The 19,090-nt window shown below is 39.3% G+C and overlaps 1 protein-coding gene across 3 annotated transcripts in view; it reads right to left on the reverse strand.

Annotated features, from left to right (window-relative positions):
* Positions 1-15,071: 15,071 nt before the first annotated feature.
* The window catches only part of GABRB1 (gamma-aminobutyric acid type A receptor subunit beta1), a 399,324-nt gene continuing 395,305 nt past the window's right edge, over positions 15,072-19,090 (reverse strand). For all 3 annotated transcript variants that reach the window (XM_060148237.1, XM_060148236.1, XM_060148235.1), the window contains exon 9: positions 15,072-15,416. In XM_060148237.1, the coding sequence (XP_060004220.1) occupies positions 15,072-15,416 (345 nt within the window). The remainder of the gene's footprint in view (positions 15,417-19,090) is intronic.

A 19,090-nucleotide genomic window follows, 5' to 3' on the forward strand; every position in this document is an offset into this window, starting at 1 on the left:
TGAGAAGTATTTCATTGTGTAGGTGTACCACCATTTATATTCACTTGTTGAAGGAAATAGGTTCTTTTCATTTGGGGGGCAATTATGAATAAAGCTGTTGTAACCATGCACAGGCAAGTTCTTATGTGGACGTAAGTTTTGAAACTAACTGAACAATACCTAGGAATGTGATTGTTGGATCGTTTTGCACAACTGTTTTTTTAAAAAATAAATTTGTTTTATTTATTTATTTTTGGCTGTGTTGGGTGTTCGTTGCTTCGCGTGGACTTTCTCTGGTTGTGGAGGGGGGGCTACTCTTTGTTGTGGTGCGCGGGCTTCTCACTGTGGAGGCTTCTTTTGCTGCAGAGCACGAGCTCTAGGTGCATGGGCTTCAGTAGTTGTGGCACACGGGCTCAGTAGTTGTGGCTCACGGGCTAGAGCACAGGCTCAGTAGTTGTGGTGCATGGGCTTAGCTGCTCCGCGGCATGTGGGATCTTCCTGGACCAGGGCTCGAACCTGCGTCCCCTGCATTGGCAGGTGGATTCTCAACCACTGCGCCCCCAGGGAAGCCCCAGTTTTGCACAACTATGTTTAATGTTATAAGAAACTGTCAAACTTTTTCAAAGTGGCTATACCACTTTGCATTTCTTTCTTTTTTTAAAATTGTGGCAAAAAACATAACATGAAATCTACTCTCTTAAATGTTTGTCTGCAGTACAGTATTGTTAACAGTATTGTTAACATGTATATACATTGTTGTGCAGCATTGAGACTCTATCCATGAACAGCAACTCCCTATTTCTCCCTCCTCCAGTCCCTGGCAATCCCCATTCTGCTTTCTGCTTCAAGAATTTGACTACTTCTGATACTTCGTAAGTGGAATCACGCAGCCTTTGTCCTTCTATAGCTACCATATTCCACATGCTTACCATAATGTCCTCAGGATTTCCTTCTTTATTTTTTAAAGGCTGAATAATATTCCATTACATGTATATACCACATTTTTTTAAAATCCATTAATCTGTCAACGGACATTTAAGTTGTTTTCACCTCTTGGTTATTGTGACTAATGTTGCAGTGAGCACAGGAGTGCAAATATCTCTTCGAGAGCCTGTTTCCAATTATTTATGCTAAATACCTTGAAGTGGGATTGCTGAATCACATGGTAGTTCTGTTTTCAATTTTTTGAGACATCTCCATACTTTTTTCCATAGCCATGACATCATTTTACATTCCCACCAAAAGTGCACAAGGGTTCCAATTTCTCCATATTCTTGGCTGGTACTAGTGACAACAGAGATACACAAACCCCTACCTTATGCTAACTTCTTCTTATTTATAATCCCTACAGCAAATCCTAAAAATGCTATGTATGTATTTGTTACTTTCTAATTTAAATAAAACTGGATGGCCATTTCTTTCTCCCGTTGTATAACATAGTCTTCTGGAAAGAGTAGCCAAGTGTAGGGTGTCTAAACCCCTGGTAGCTCTGCAGGCCAAGGCTCTGATGATAAAGTGCAGATTCCCAGTTATATTGCTGGATGAATGTTGAAGCCATCTCTAGGCTGGAATTTAGACTCTTATTGAAAAGCTATTCCACTAATCACCAATTAACGGATAAATGAACTTCACACCTTTTGTCTGTTCATTATTTTATTGTCAGCATATTATTTGTGAAGGGAGAGAATGAGTTCAGAGTTTGGAAGTCTTCAAATTAGGAAAGACTGACAAATAGGCCAACTCTACTATTCATATTTACAGTGGAGATTTTTAAAAGAAATATGACATAATGCACCTCACAAATGGATGCTATTAAAGTCCGTTTTAGGCATCATTTTTGAATACAAGGAAACTTCATTTCTTCTTTTTTTATTCCCTAATATGTAAACACTCCATATGTTCAAATGTTTGTAAGGCATGTTATCTTAAAGAATATTAAAAAAAAAACCAAAGTGGTACAGAAATAAGCTCCTGGAAGAGTGCTGGCATTTTTCTCCCAATCGTTGGATAATACTGCAAAGAATTTCTTCCAAATAAAGGGATTTTGTTTTGTATTAAATTTTATAATAAAAGCTCCCAAATGAAAGATTCAGAATTCTAAACATTTTTAAGGATTATAAAAAGATATGCCTGAAATCTTGCATGTTTTTAAACATAGTACAAAGTAAGCTTTTTATATGTAGGCATTTTTAATAAAAAAAGTTTTATTTGTGTTTTAGGAATAAACAGGCTAACATAAATTGTACATATTTACAGCAATAAACTTCATTTCAGAAGCTGCACAACGGCTTTTGTAAGTACAGCTGATGGTTTTTGACACCAGCCTTCAAACGTGTTTTCTTTCTTTCATTTGCTGCAACATTTAAAATCTTGTAGTACTAAAGCAAAGAAGACAGCAACTTATTTTATAGCAAAGCCACACTATTAACAAAATAATGAGTAAACTACAGTCCCGTGAGTGCTAAGGTATGAGACTGTGAGTCCTGAAATCGAGAGCACAAGCATTTCTTGTGTCCATACCTGATTGCATGTAAGTTGATTTTGCATTTTACAAGAATACATGATTACTCAATGAATGATGAGTAGAAAAAAGGCCATGAAGGGTAAAAGGGTCAGTAATCAGAAGACACTGAACAGCTTCTTGGTCACTCATTCACTGCTAAACGGGAAATCTATTTCTTCTTTCATGTGTATAAATCACAGTCTCCAGGCTTCATGGATTTTGTCCACAGATCATTTTTGAGATAGCAAAGGCCTAACGTCAAATACTTTAAGCATGTAAAAAGGAATTAATGAAACGGTTAGGATATTTAATCAAATTCCTAACAGAAAGGGTACAAGTCAAGCATACTGTATGAAATTTTGATTTCAAATGTAAAAAGCAACTACAGAAAAGCACAAGTTTCATTAGAGAGAACAGCAGTTTCAATCAGAAAATACAGTATATACTAATACAAAATAGAAAGTTGGATTACAAAAGTAAGGAGTCTACCTTTTCTTTCTTGGCATCGGTGAAACCTGTCTCATTTCATTAAAATTTCTGTAGGTTTCTGGAAATACTCATTCTTGCCCTTGAGCTTTTTAGTCGTCTGGTAGGTATACAAAAGTATTATCTGCTTATGTAAGAAAGCAGATGCTTATGTCAAAAGAGCAAAAGAACATTAATATATTGTAATTTATGTACCTCTGTAATTAAAGTTCTGCCTGCTGAAAAATAAAGAGGGGAAAAGGGGTTATTTTATTTACAAGAGCTGTGTAATGCCATTCAGGAATTAGCTAATTCACATTTAGTAGGAGGGTAATAGACAATTCAGCAAAATGATTAGTGGAGATTAAAAAACACAAGGAACAAAACACTTAACATCTTCTAACATATTTGGTGAATTTAGCATAACGGATTTTGAGAGGCAACGGAAGGTATGCATTTCTTTCTGTATACATGTAGCACCTGCTTTTGAAAGATCCAGTTATGTAGTACAGGGTGCTGTGAATTAAAATAGCAGGAGACTGGTTTGGAAAGTTAGCTAATTTTTGGATTCAATCAAGGTTTAGGTGAGGTGGTAGCCAAAGAGATGTTCCATTGCTGGCAGGATAGTAATTTTCCCAATCTTTAGCCTAATGAGTCCTGCTTTCCCAAACCTCCTGAATCACTGTGTAAAGATCTTTGCCTCAAGTTGAGTCTCCTTGGGTAAAGACAGAGGAGTGAAATAATTATTCAGAGATGATGGACAGCCAAGAGAATTTTTCAAGCAAGCCACCCTAACCCAGATGAGTTTCTCTCAAAGAGAGTTTTATTTGTATTTATGCAGTATTAAAGTTTCCTCTTTACATTTTCATTAACCTTTTAAATGACATGACAGCATTATTTCACATTAGCCATTAGGCTCCCATCACAATGGCACAAAATGCTGCCTAGCGTTCAAAAATAAAAAACTTAAAGATGTCAAAAAAATAGTTTGGCCCTTGTAAACAATTATATCATTTGGAATTTCCAAAATCCTCATGCAACCTTGACTTTGTAATAATGCCACATGGTAGTTTTTAACAAGAGGGTTATTGGCCCTCTCTAAAATAAGGAGTTGAGCAACACAGTCAATGAATATATGCATATCTAATCAGGAGTATTCCATACTTAGAAGAGTAGTGGATGTTCTGAATGTGAAATTTCACTTGTGTATATGATTCTGTTTTCCACAACACTGCAGTGAGTTAGAATAATCAAGGGGCTTCCCCCAAGATGTCTCAGTGGCATTGTTGCAAAATAGAAAATAGTTCAAGCTTTATCCAGTGAGTATTTCAAAAAGATGTAGGCAACAGATTAACATGAAATTGATTCGCTTAAAAAAAAGAAAAAGCAGATACACTGCAATTCAATGTATTTGGGGAAATATCAAGTAGAAAAATATGTTATCTAGTAAAACTGGGGTGGCTGGTTGCCACTCTGAGGTAAGGCTTGCAAATGATATCTTTTATGCAAATAAGTAAATATATATAACAGGAGAACAGGGAAGTTAGCAGCTGAAAGGAGAGGGGCAGAAAAGGTATTTCTCTGTACATCTGTTTTATGCAGTCTTGAGGGACAGTTGGTGCATGTCAAGAACTGCCCATCCCCCTTAGATAGTTCTAAACCTTCTATTTACTTCTTGGCAGAAATGAAATTTGGTGTGCCATACTCTCTGGGAGGACTCTCTTAGGATTCACATTGGAGTGTTCCAATTACGCAGTGTAGTCCCAGCTTCAAGAGTAAACGCCCAGTAGAATCTAGATCCAAAGGCTTTTAACAAGGCAAACTTGGGTAAACGAGGGAAAAATGAAACTTTAAATAAAACCGTTCCTTCTTCCATAGAGGAAAAGCAGTAGTAATTAGCATGGAAAGTCCAAGTCTGCTAGACTGGCAGACTCTAGAATGGTGGTGTTAGGATTCAGTTTGTATAGTCATAAACAATGGAAAAAATCTCAGTGACCACTCGGCACAGACCCTAACCTGGGTTCAGTTGTAACTCTAGCTGCATTTAAAAAAATCCACTTAGAGGTTGCAGACATAGGCTCAATGGGACTAAAATAACTTGCGGGAGGGTAGCAGGGACACCTGCCTCACAAGGTATTATCTATAATTCTGAAAGTAATGTCCATTATGGACATTCTCTGTTGCTACATTTAGCAACGTAGGTTATTCAGTCAGCATGTACAGATTCTCTACAATGGACAGAATAATAGATGCTTTGGGCAATGCAAAAGAATTAGAAAATGGGACATTTACCCTTAAAGACCTTACGCTTTATTTAGGGAGGCAGAGCATCTATTTGCAAAACTACTGGAAAATACACAAATGAAGTAACTATCTTTGGACAAAATGGCCACAAGAATTGAGGGTGAAGGGGAGAGGGAGAGTGAACAGAATGAGGGAAGTTTGCTCATGATGGCTTTTTGGCTGATGTTGGCCGGATTCATTAGGGAGGCGTTAGGAGGAGGCTGAGCTGGAGATAAAATGTAAAAATTCAAGCACAGCAACGAGAATATTTTGGGATGATAGGTGGCCGCTGCAGTGGAAGGGTAGGGAAAGCGTAAGGATTAGCATGCTTGAAGCTGAGTGAGGGGTACAATGAGAAATGAAGTGAGCATGAGTGATGGAGAAGACTGAGGTCAGTCATGAATAAAAGATTCATAGGGAGCCAAGATATTTTCTCCAAGGTGTTAATATTAACTTGCTAATATTTCCCATATCCTCCAGGTATGGGAATCATGAGACCTCATAATTAGCGTGACCATATAACTCGTTATCTAAATGGACAATTTTGAGTGAAATTATCTATTGATAATTACACACTGGCACTATCTCAGGCAAACTGGGGCACGCTTCAGGCTATTTAGATGTTGTACAAGCTACTCCTTCTACACTTTCCCTCAAGAGAGTAATGAAAAACTTTTGTGTGGAGGATGGGGGAAGGATGGAGAAGGATTACAAAAAAGAGCAAGAGTGTTTACTCGCACAGTATCTACATACTGGGAGAGGAAATCACTCTCTTTTCTCCTACTCCCCACTCATCTTTGAACTACCCACAACCTGGATCATCAGGTTAAAAAGATTAAATCCAGGCAGTGTAGTAGAGTGGAAAAAGCTTTGCCTTTGGAGCCAAGAAAAACTGAGATTGAATACTAACTCCATCACTAACTAGTTATCAGATCTTGGGTAAATCATTTAACCTATTTGAGCCTCTATTTCTACCTATTGGTTTTGTCATCTTAACTTCACAGCATTGTAGTGAAGGTCAAACCAGGAAACAATGTGTGGGAAAGTGTTTTTTGATGCCTTAGACCAATGTGTGACAGTCATCGTTGGATATCTACCCAAAAGCCATTCTTCCCTCTTTTTTTTTTTTTTTGGTTGTACGCGGGCCCCTCACTGTTGTGGCCTCTCCCGTTACGCGCAGGCTCAGCGGCCATGGCTCACGGGCCCAGCCGCTCTGCGGCATGTGGGATCTTCCCGGACCGGGGCACGAATCCGTGTCCCCTGCATCGGCAGGCGGACCGCCAACCACCGCGCCACCAGGGAAGCCCCCTTCCCTCTTTTTGTTAACATATTCCCCACCCCACCTCCTTTTTTCCCAGACACTGGGCAGCTCGGGGTTAGTGTTGTAAGCCAATCATGATAATTCCATTCCTCTTATCAGAGGCTGGTTCAGGAATGGATGTGTTATCCAACCCTGGCCAATGGGACAACAGAGAAGACTGTTGAGGGAGTTTTTTGGGGAAAGATGTCCTTGCTCTTAAAAAGAAATCCAAGGCAGGGCTTTCCCTTATTTCTTCCACTTGATATGAGTGCGTAAGTGTAGCCACTTTGCAACCATAATGGCTGCTGATAACATACAGAGTTAAGAACTGGTTAGGGAAGGGGCCTGAGTCCTGAATGACATCATTGTGCTATTGAAATAATTAACCCAGTAACTGCGCTACTTCTAACTGTTATATGAGATAACACTTTGATGTTACTTTTAGTTGTATCTTTTGTTACTTGCACTTAAATGAATCCTAATTGATATACATATTAGTAAGTACTAATCTCAACTTGGTGAAAATTGGAAGACTTAGGAATGCTTCCTCTGTTTTGAAAAAAATGAAATTAAATATGAAACCATCACTAGGAAAAAAGTGTGGGAAACCAGTAATAGAAAACTATTAGCTCACTACTTTTAAGAGGAGTAATGAATACATCTGTACATAGGAAGGTTTTGTGGGGTGTGTGAGGTCGAGGGGCAGAATATCAGGATAACTCTACAAAAAAGAGACCATCTCATCCATAGAATGGCCTATGGTGGAAGGGAGGAATTTCCAGGCACTCTCCTAACAGTTTTGAATGGTCAGGGGTTCTCAGGAGAATCATGAAAGTTTAGAGATGGAAGGTATCTTTTAAAAAAGGAAAAAAAAGTTATGAACATCTGTGTGCAGGAATCTCATTAGGGATCTTGTTCAGACACTAGGATGCATCTTTAAAAATGTGAATAGCTAGAAATGCTGATTGCAATTTAATAAGTAAACTTTCAGTTTTGCCATAGCTGTGCCTAAAACATTTGACAGATTTAATGATTTAAGTGGGGGACAGGAGGAGGTGGGAGAAGTGGGGGCAGAGAGAGTGGATAAGAGACCTGGAATCTTTTCCAATAGATGGGTGGCTGCCTCTTACCTGAGAGCTCAATCATACCTGCTATTCCCCTTACAGGACACAGGACAGTGATGGCGTCTAGGATGGGAGAGAATATGGAAAGGCACTGCAATAGCGTTTCTGCTCAGATGCTGCTTAGAAGTTGGCTTTTCCACTCATTTTTCCTTTCCATGGCCATTCCTGACTGAGTTAGAGAGAATGGTCTAAGGGATCAACATCTTTCAGATATCTGAAAATAGAGACCACGGTGATTATGTTATATGAGACTCTCCAGTGCTTTTAGAAGGAAATATTGTAGTGTGGACGATTACTAAAATCATAAATTTTTTTTTTTTTTGCCACTTGCCTGAAAATTTAACTCTATGTTCTCTATATATTTTTAGAGGACTGTGAACAAGTTTTGAATTCAGTTCACTTTACACCAGATGGCTTACTCCCAAAGACATGCAACAAGGAATATAACTAAATTTGTGGAGCTGTGATAACAGAGGCCATGAGACTCCTGTATCTTTCTGGTAATCTCCTACACAAATGAATCTCTTTAAAATTCCCTTTGAAATTTAGTACTGGAAGGGAACTTGGAGGTCATCTGGTGGAATGTCCGTAGTCACACAACTAGGCTGTGATAGTGACAGCATAAAGCCCAGGTCACAAAATCCTAATTCCAAGGTGTCTGCTGTTCACTATAATTTCCTTCTCCCCACCACGCAGCTCATTTATAGTTAACTTTTTAAGGTTAAGCTGCACATTGCTTGGTATATGTTTAGAGAACTTTCTGTTCTCTAAATATAGAAATGTTGTCTGGAGGAAAAAGATGTTCCACATATTTTATAGGGGCAGTTTAGACAGTTTGCCTTATGACCTGTCCAGTTACTAACTATATTTAATGTCTGCTAGAAGGTTGAAGAGGAGTGGGTAGGGTAATGCATAGAAGTGGAAATCTGTAATAGGAATCAGATACAGAAAGGATGAATTAGGTCAAGTTCCTAGAGGACAGTCTGTAACTAATGGTGTGCTGTGTAAATGATTAGCCATTCTGGGAGGAATAATAATAGATTTTTAAATGGCATACAATTAAGACTGAAGAAGTACACAAACGAGTTTGATGAAAAAGAATTGATACAGTGTGAATTCACCACATTACAACTATAATGTAAGGAGATGGTCTTATCCTCAAACTTTAGTGTAGATAATGTAGTTTTCTTAGGTTTGAGCTTATGATTTTTATTTCCATTTCATTTTGAATTAGACTGGGAGGGAGAAGGTTTAGGTAAACGTGTATTCTGTATATAAGGGACAGAAAAGCAGAAAAGAAAAATAACCCAAGGCAGTTCAGAAGAGCCTACTGTGATTATACAGTAGCTACCTCTAACGTTCTGTTAAAGGCAATAGGAGTAGGAATTTGGGGAAATTATTAAAATTCACTGTTTTTGTAGATTCAATTGAAGATATGCAGTATAAGTCCAAAGAAGCTTAAGCTTTCTGCTGTCCATGGGCAAGACAGCTTATGAGGTTTAGAAATGAGAAAGGAAAAAGAAAGGGATTGATTTCATTGGGTTAAGGCATGAGTCAGGATGATGTATGGTGCCAGGAAGGAATGAACACAAAAGAGGTAATCTGTTTCACGTTGCCAAACTTGCAAAATGCATAAACATATCGTATTTGAATAGTTTTCACCTATAAAAAATTATATTGGAAAATGTTCCCCCTTCCCTGTTTTTCTTCAAAAGGAAACCCAGGGAGAAGTAGGAGCCAGACAGCAATACTGATTGCTCTTATTTATCCTTTGGCTTCTAACTGGGGCTGTTTTAAGTTAGTGAATCTGTGACCCTGTGTACTTCAGGCAAATGCATAATGTTATTTGGCCTCTCTTTTATGAAACAATTTTTATTGATTTATTTTTCTATTGTCTTCAGGAGAGAAAATGCAGGTATGAGAATGGTTTCTTTGCCAACTGGTTCAGAAAGATACCTTCTTTTCCCACACCGAATTCCTACTGAAGCCTTGGTGATGAGTGCTGATTGTTCCAGGGTGGACAGGGTATCTAGGGGCCAATCAGGAATGGTTGCCAGTCCCTTGATGTACCAAGGACTTCTTGAAATAGGAAAACCGAAACAAAACAAACAACTGTTAGATCTCTTCAGTTCGAATAAGGAAATTCTTGGTTTGGAGAAATAAAAACAAACTCAAAACTATGCTTATCCTTCCAGGAACTTAGTATTTTCTGGTTTGAAGTTCTTCTATTGAAAAGGATTTCCTTTCAAATGTTTGTGAAGTTGCAGCCTCTAACAGTGGAGTTTTCTGTCAGCTTAGTTGATTTCAGTTATCTGGAAAAAGCAGGATTTAAGCAAAAGCACAATGTATTCTGGACCTAGAAATTGACTTGATTAGTTCCAACAGGGCTTTTTTTCTTATTCAATTGATTGTGGACCCTACTTGGCACATTTTGGAGCCAAAATGTCTTACAGTGATGGCTCCCTGCACTCTTCCTGGCACTTAAAATGCTGGCAATAAAAGCCTTGCCTTGCTAAGTTCTTACCTGCAAGAAAGACATTGATGACTCTCAAATGTTGCTAAGAAACCAATCTATTTCCCTACTTAGAATTTCTGAATTTCTGTGGATACCGTCACCCTCTCTGGGACTGCCAGTCTGCATGGAAACACATCTTATGGCATAATATCCCACCATTCCGAAGACTTTTTCAAGAATACCAGGACTTGGGAGAAATATATTTGAGAACATTTAATTGCCAGATTCTCTTTTAAGTTTAACTAGCACATACCAAACATATCTCAGGCCCCCAGTTGAAAAATACTTGTCAATACCCAGTCCATTTATACCAGTACTTCTTTTTACCCTTCAAAAACAGTGACATGGTCACCTCTGGATCTTTCAGGCACGAATCAGCCAGTTGGTGTTATCAGTGTCGTTGGCTATCTCCTCCTCCTTTTCTCCTACCCATCATTTGCGCATTTGACTGTTTACCCTGATCAACCATCCATCCATTTCTATTAGAAAGTATTAGAAGTTCTGGGAACACTTGTGGAAGGAAAGAAGGTACAAGCTAAAGCTATTGGTGCAAATGAAGCTTTGGATTCCCTGTGGATTTTGATCACGTCTTCTATTCTTGACCCCCTCAACAGCATGGATAATTTGGTATCTGAAATGAGTAGCCACAAGTGACTGATAAAAACGCATCAAACTTTTCATGGCATGGTTCCAGGAGCAGCTCGTTAAGATTCCTGTCTCTGCTGGTGTGCTGTTCCTGAGCCCCAGGGGTGTGCAGACTTCTTGGTAGCTCCAGTCCCTTTCAGTGGGGTTGAGGCATGAGGCAGTGATCACAGACACCTGGCAGAATTACACAACTGTACACACACAATGTCAGAGAAAGAGCAAGAGCTAAAAAGATTCTGGTTGGACCCAAATCACTAGTCATTTCACTTCATGAATAAAAGCGAGTGCCTTGTAAGCTTACATTATTTACAGTGCTCGTATTTTTCAAACATCCACCCAAAAGCTGAGGACCACCACGCCACAGGGAACAGTTCCATGAACTATGTACAGAATTTACAAGGAAGTTTACATAATATTCTACATTCCATTAACAACTTGACCTCTGTGTTGACTGTTTGCTTTCAAGCAACAGATATTTTTGTTCGTTTTTCTGTCCTCCTCATCCCAGTAACTGCTGATGAACCAACATGAACAAATGCTTGCACATTCCTTTACCCTCCCTCCTGGGATAAATATTTGATTATATTTGTTTAGGGGAAAAAAAAAAAAACAACTGTGGCACATCACCCTTTGTAAAATACTATTAAAGATTGTCCATATAAGAAATCTCGGAGAGCTTTTCCTTCTAACATTATAAATAGATCTTTTGTTTGTTTGTTTGTTTCACTTGGCAAATTTCGACTGAGCTCTTTCTGAAGTGAATATTTATAAAGCAGTCATTGATTTTAGAAAGATGGAATTTGGTCAACATTTCTGTGTATTGTACGTAATGCTTTTTAAGGAAAGCCTATCCTTGGATCCATAAAACAAACTTTATTCTCTGCACCACATTTTCTCTTTGCATTTTCAAGATCCTTCACTGATTTTAACGGACAGTAAAGACGGTATATGTGAAAACACTTTAGTCAGCAGAACTACCAACGAGTCTGCTGTTTCTATTTGGCAATGGAGAGGATGGGGGCAACAATCCTGGATAATTCAAGCCAAAAATATGTCTTTACCTGGGTCTTGGCCTCACAAAGCTGGTGAGTGTAATGCATATGTCACCCCTGATATCTTAAGTCAAGAAACATGACTGGTTGGAATGAGTGTGAAGTCATCATTGGCAAATAAATGACGGGATTTCTGCTGGGTCTATACAGGTTAAGTCTAAAACTCAGTCTATTTCACAGTTTATGAACTATGAACATGGGGTCCCCTGGACATGACTGTGGCATAAGAGAGTGCGTCCGTGCAGTTTTCAGCCTCTGCTGCCACTTTGTTAATACAGGAGATTATGGCTAAAAGAAAACAACCCCCAAATGGTTAAACAGTAACCCCTCTAAAATGTAGCGATCTGAATCTTTCAGGAATGGGGACCAGGTTGAGGGCACTTAAGAATGTCTAGCAATTTTTATGTTTTATGTCATCAATTTGGGCAAGACAAGGTAGAGAGGCAGAGAAGGAAGGATTTTTTTCTGTGTACTGTTCAGCCTGGAACGAGATTGGGGAGGATTTGGCTAGGAGGTGTCCGGAAGAAGGAAGTGAGGCCAGAGGTTATTAATTAGAAATATGGCAGCTTTTCCATTTTTCTGGCTGCCAATTGCCTCTAAAACCAGAGCTATGTAACACAATTTGTGTAGTGCTAGCTGTGACTGTCTACATCCAGGAGGGCCGACAGTGACACCATTTCGTGCCTGATGGTAGATTCAGGCTTACTAAGTTTTACATTTTACAAAGGATAAAAGATAAGAATTCAAAACGTTCTTTTTCTCTCAGAGATGCTTTACATCTAAAACTACAAGCATCAAATCCTTTAGACTTTTAAGGCAAGATAATAATAAAAAAACTATGCTCAATCTTCTCCAAGAAGAATGATCTAAACAGGTAAAGAGAACTTGTTTTGTTATGGAACACAGATCAACAGAGACTTTGTTTCTGATTTAGCATTTCATCCTTAAAAACTTTTAAAAGAGTTTTGACTTATTAATTCTTGTTAGGTATCAGCCAAAAGCCTCACTTCCTGTGTTCAAAATAAACGGCTACACAGTGGTTCCTGGGTAGTCACTGGGACTACTGACCTTACTATCACTGGTATGGCCACGTTCTAGTCTATTTGGGCATTTCACGATGGAAAAGCATCTCACCCTGCCAAAGAACTAACTAAACAGAGTTTCGAAATGGATTGCTTCATCCCCAGAGGCTGGAGATTTTCTTGACCAGGGAACTGTGATTATACAACTGAAAACTTAAATGAAATTTGGTTCCCATGCCCGATTCATTTCTCATAAAACCACTGAGAGAATTTTTCCAGTCAAAGCAGGGTTTTTATATTCTTACTAACATACATTAGCTATAGCATAACCATGTATTTATTTGGGGGTTCTCTTTTCCTCTTGCTTTCTAAAAGAACACCTCATAACTCTCCTTGGGTTTATCTGTAGAAATTCAGCTTCCTCTTTTCAATTAAGTTTATAATCTCTAGCAGCTGATGCTGTTGTAATCATGGGCCCTCATCACAACCTTAGGGAGAAAGCCAGATTGTCAAACAGAGGCAATCATCCCTATTATTACCTCAACTCATATCACATCCATAGATGAGGTCCCAAATCGCCTTCATGACTGTTTGGCCAACTTTGGGTTTCACTCAGTCTTGAAAATGAACACATAGAATTCTTATATGCTCAGGCTGAACACATACACAAAAATAACGAGGCTTTAAGGACATAAAATGAGATGAATCTCAACTCTAGTTGGTTGGATATGGTTAGAATTGTGTGCTGGGCTCTTGAGGGATGCTCCTTGTATGATGAGCAAAGTAATCCATGAGCAGAGATAAGGCAGAAGCAGTAACGACTGTAGACAAGGGCTGTACTTTCAGAGCTGTTGGAAATGTTTGAAGGCTCAGTGATGTTGTTGTTATTCTGTGGTTTTGCTGTTTTGAAGGTTTTCTTTAAAGTAGAAATCTGGCGTTGAAGGAGCATGATACCAAAATGGGTATATGTGCATTTCCTGAAGCATTCATTTCCTGTGTTGGAATGCAGAGCTCAGAGAGCAGAGGCGTAACCTGCTAGCTGAGGGACTAGCACTGTGCAGCTACCTTGTCACCATTAGATACTGCTCTCTGGAAGGCTAAGAAATATATACTATTTGATTAAAGATTTGGCAGTTCAGGTAACTGCCCAGGCACCCTTTTCACAGCACATAAATCTTGCCTTCCTCATGGAAAGGGCAATATTTTTCTCAAGCAAAAATTTCTTACCACCCTCTTCTTCAAAGCGCACCTCCCCCACCCCCACCCCAGCGCCTTTCTCTCAATCTCTCTAAAGGAGGAACGAGGGCAATGTGATGCCATGGCTTCATGACACAGCGTCAAGTGATTCCAGGCTGAGGAAGTAAGTTCAGGGCTGCTCATTTGAAAGAGCTTAAAGATGGTCACTGCCTCCCAAACTCCTTATACTTAACAAGAAAAGAAAAATGTTCCCAGTGGCTACCAGGTTGGATTCTAATGTTAATTTAAATCTGCCTGGAAGTCTGAGAAAGAAGTATTTTTCAGAATATCCAGCTTAAAGGTGAGGTGAAGATGGCAGATTGGGTTTGCACAACCTGGGTCAGCGCTTGCCAGTCTCCCCCTTTTCCTCCGTGGAGCTGGGACCCCCTCCTACAGTGGACCTGGGGCAGCTTGAGGGTGGAGGGGAGTCTTCCTTCCTCTTCTAGGCTCCTTTTTGTTCTCCCTTCTTCCTGGAAATCTGTAACTTATCAATGGCTTTGTTTTGTCTTCTGAGATCCTGGAAATTGTGTTGTTTTTTGGCAGCATGAGATTGTTACAGTTGACCAGGAAGCCATGCACACAGAGAGCTGGGTCCTCTTTTCAGTTTTACTTAAAAAATAATCAGTCAAATCCAGGGCGGCTAGAACTGCTAAAGATCGGCCTATCTAATTTCTCTCGTTGTGTGTATTTGTTTGTAAACATGGCAATTAACAGAGCTCTGAAAGAGCCAGTAACCTGGACCACAGTAGACTGGAAAAAAAAATAGAGTTTTTTTTTTTTTGAAGTAAACATGGTGCAGTAATAAAATTGATATGCAAGACCTAAAACCAATTGGATGACTGAATCTCTTACCTCAAAAAGCACAGCAGTACCGCTGCTGGGGACCTGTGGGATTAAAAACTAAGAGAAGAGGAAGGTAGTCGTTTAAGGAACCATGGGGACTGAACTTAGTGTACATAGTAAAGCCAATAAACGACGTTAAAAAGAGAAAAGGTGATGGGGAAGAACATTCGGGACCACTTGTCTATGGAATTCACATCAGTCAAGTCGGGGATTTTGACTTTGAGCTGCGAGGCGCGCCTGCGGAGGCGCCCCTTGCTGTGGGCGCCGTGCCGGTCCAGCGCGCGCCCGTACGCCTCGCGGCTGCTCAGCGGCTTGCGGTACTGGATGCTGGCGCTGTCGTACGAGTACATGGTGGCCTTGGGGTCGCTCCCGCCCGTGAGCACTTCCGAGCCGCTAGTCTCGTTCCTGATCTCCAGGGTGCTGAGGAGAATGTTGCCGTGGGCGTCCACCTGACGGAGAAAAGACGGGCTCAGGCACAGCTGCCCGGACGTTCGCTCGTTTTGGTTAACCTGTAACTGTTGATACTGCGTGGCACTCAATACACACCGTCTTGCTAGACATCTGGCTCTGTGCGCCTCCTGGACATCTATCTACCTGCCTATCTGTCATCTATCTATCTACCAGCTATGTATCGAATCCATCATCTATCAATCCATCTAATCTACTGTTTATCTATGATCTAATCTATCATCTAATTTACCATCCATCTACCATTTATCTAATCTAATCCATCCATCCATCTATTCATCCATCCACCATTTATCTCCACTCACAAAACAGTATGTGTGTGTGTAGTATATTATTAAATATATAATTTTATATATTATATATAAAATATGTAGTTTTTAAAAACTACCAGTTATCGAAGCCATATAAATACATTACATATATACATATATTTTGTAACAAAAATGCCATAGGTATTTGAAAAAATAGCATATATATGTGTTTATACATGGCATTTTTTCTTGTTACAAAGTGATATATGGAAACATTCAAAACTATAAACAGGAAACAAAAAATAAAAATTAATAACTTCACCTTCAGTGTCGATTATTTTTAATATCTTGCTAAACTTCCAGTCTTTTTTTTTATTCATATATACTTAAAAACATAGACTCACCTAGTATATTTTGCTTTGCAATAATAGTATAGCCTGGTCATCTTTCCACATTAATAAATATTCCTCTGCGACAGCGTGTGTTCATAGATTATATGGATAAACCATAATTGAATCAATCTATTTTTAGATGTTAAGGCTTGCTTTACTGTTATACTGTTAAATAAACAGGCCTGCAAAGAAAACCTTTTAGCTAAGTCTTTGTGCATATCCGTAGTTATTTCCTCCGGCTAAACTGCCAGAAGTGTGATGGATGCATGGGTTGAAAGGACATGCCTGGCTATACTTTGACTTTTGTGTCTCCACTGTTGTTCACTGTTGCTTCCTACCATTCCAGTGATACCTAGCCCAGGTCTCCTGGTTTTTCTCTATGCTATGCCCAGATAAACACTTTTGGAACTATAGGAATCGTGAGCACCTTTGGCCTATGATGTGGCTTTAACTTCAAGCTGATCTCCTTTGCATCTGGTTTACCTGGAGGGGACATGGCTCATTCATACAAATGAATTTGAAGTACTTCCAAGGACCATACAGGCAGCTGTGTTTGAATTTAGAGTTATTAGCACAGTGCCCGACTTACAGTCCGTGCTTTTAAATGCTTTCTAATGACACTGATCTCAGTAAACCCTTGTTGAAAGCCGTAGGTTTGGGTAGGCAAGCAAAGAACCTGGTGACAAAGAAAGAGCTAGAGAAAAGCTTGGGAAGAGGCAAAGACAAATGAGAGAAAGAAAAGATAACTAAGATTTGTTGCGTGTCCATCATCTGCCTAGCATTATGGTAGATGCTTCACATGTATTACTTGTTTAACACTTACAACAACAAACCACCTCCAGTTTATGCCCCAGTAAGTGCCAGACCTGAGATTACAACCCATGTCTTGTCTGATTCAGTGCCCATGTGCTTTTTACTAAGAATGAACCACTTCACAGTCCTCGGCCATCATCACATCCTGTAGTGAATTTAGTGATGCAGTTTGATAGCTTTAAGCTTCAAGTTGGTTGGAGAAAGAAATGGTGACTGAATCTGGCCTCTGTCTCTCCATTCTCACCTATCATCATTTCCCTTTGTGAAGCATTTTGCTGTAGTCTAACTAGGCTACCCACTGTGCCCTCACTTGGGACATCTATTGGCTTCTTTATTCAAGGAGTTATTATTAATTTTTGTTACTGTTGTTAGTAACTACTATTTATCGAATCCTACTGTGTAATTTATCAGTTTTTTTCAGACACTATGAAATCTATAATATTATCCTAGTTCAGCAGATGGGGAAGCCGAGGCTCAGACAGGTTAAGTAAATTGCCTAAGATTTAACAAATAGTAAGTACCCAATTTGGAATTCAAACATAGGATACTGTTTGTCTCAAGTATCATTTATTTCCTCTTTGCATGTTAACCAATATGTTTTCTTCAAGGCTCAATTTAACATTTTACTTCCTCTGTGTACCTGTGTACCTTCCCTGATCATAGTGACCTCAAGAATTTTCTCTCTCTCCAAACCTTTATTGACGCTTACTATGAGCCAGCTACAGTGCTAGTTGTCAAGGATGTGTGTGTGTGTGTGTGTGTGTGTGTGTGTGTGTGTGTGTGTGTGTATATATATAATATAGTGTAAATCTATGGTTAAAAAAGTCATGCATATGGAAGTTTATGTTACTAAAGAGGACAGTAGGGTTGAAGTGACAAGGAGCAAAGTCCTGGATTCATTAGAGACGGGACAAGTAAGTTAGAAGATTAGGTGATGCATGTGATTTGCTAGGTACTGTGGAACAGTCAAGAGAATCCTCGAACATGGATTTTGTCCTTGAGATAATAGTCTCCTTAGAGATACAAGAATATGACATAATATTGAAAGTGACAAGACTTTTAACCAAATGCTAAATGATACAGTATAGACCATGATTGGGGTGCATAAAAGTGAGAAATCATTGGGATTCATGGAAGGCTTCATGAGGAGGTGGGGCTTGTACTGAATCTTAAAGGATGGGTAGAGGATAGAACACAGGATTGGGAGTTGAAATCTGCGTTCTCATCCTGGTTTTGTTATTAACTCAGTTTCATCATCCATAAATGAAAGGCTTTCACTAGGTAATCTCAAGGGCTTGTTTCTAATTTTTGACAGATTTTGCTTATGGAGAATGTTCCAGGCAGAAGAAAATACTTGTAAAATGGAATCACTTGATCTGTACTGTATGCATCATTAAGTTACATTATTATGAAATCCCTCTTAAGTAAACAAGTTGCTAGAATTTAGAATTAGCCAATGAAGCATAGAGATGCTCCTCATTAAGGAGAAGTCATGACAAACAAGGTACATTTTATTAAGATATTTTGGTTAACCTTGGTGCAGGCTCAGAGGTACTTATAAATTGCATGAAGTTTATTAGTTTGTGCAAATCCCTCTAAATATTCTGTCATCGACCAGAAATCATAGCTTTAAATGGTTTGACATGTAAAATAATGAATCCCTTTCTGCAGCTACCCATGAAAGCTGATTTCATTACTCTATTGTTAAATTAACACTACCGTGTTCTTTATTTGGAAAAATAAGGAATGTCTTACAACTGTTATTGCCCATCTCCATTCTCTCTCCTACATAGTCTAGGACCTTTCCTAAAAGCTGGTGTTACAGGGGGTGTGTGTGTGTGTGATTTTGTGTGTGTGATGGTGTGCACAAGCATTTCTTCAGAGGTATGAAATTTCGTCCTCCACCCTCCAAGATTTTGCTGCCTGGTGAGGTGGGTGTGTAGTAACCACATCACTGCTGACACCAGCAAGTTTCTGGTTGGCTTCTCCTTAACCCCTGCCCTTAGGAGAAGAGTAGCTTTCCCTTTGCCTCAGCCATATAAGGACACCCAGGGGATCCTGATATCCACAATCAGCACAGCTTTCCCAAAATAATATCCATGGGGAAAGCGGCCAGTGTGTCTTCGCGTCTTCAGAAGCAGCAAGGAGCCATGCTGGGCATTGCTTCAGCACCTGCAGTGGTGACGCTGCCTCATTGAA

Source organism: Lagenorhynchus albirostris, chromosome 4, assembly GCF_949774975.1.
Source record: "Lagenorhynchus albirostris chromosome 4, mLagAlb1.1, whole genome shotgun sequence".
NCBI classification, from domain to species: domain Eukaryota; kingdom Metazoa; phylum Chordata; class Mammalia; order Artiodactyla; family Delphinidae; genus Lagenorhynchus; species Lagenorhynchus albirostris.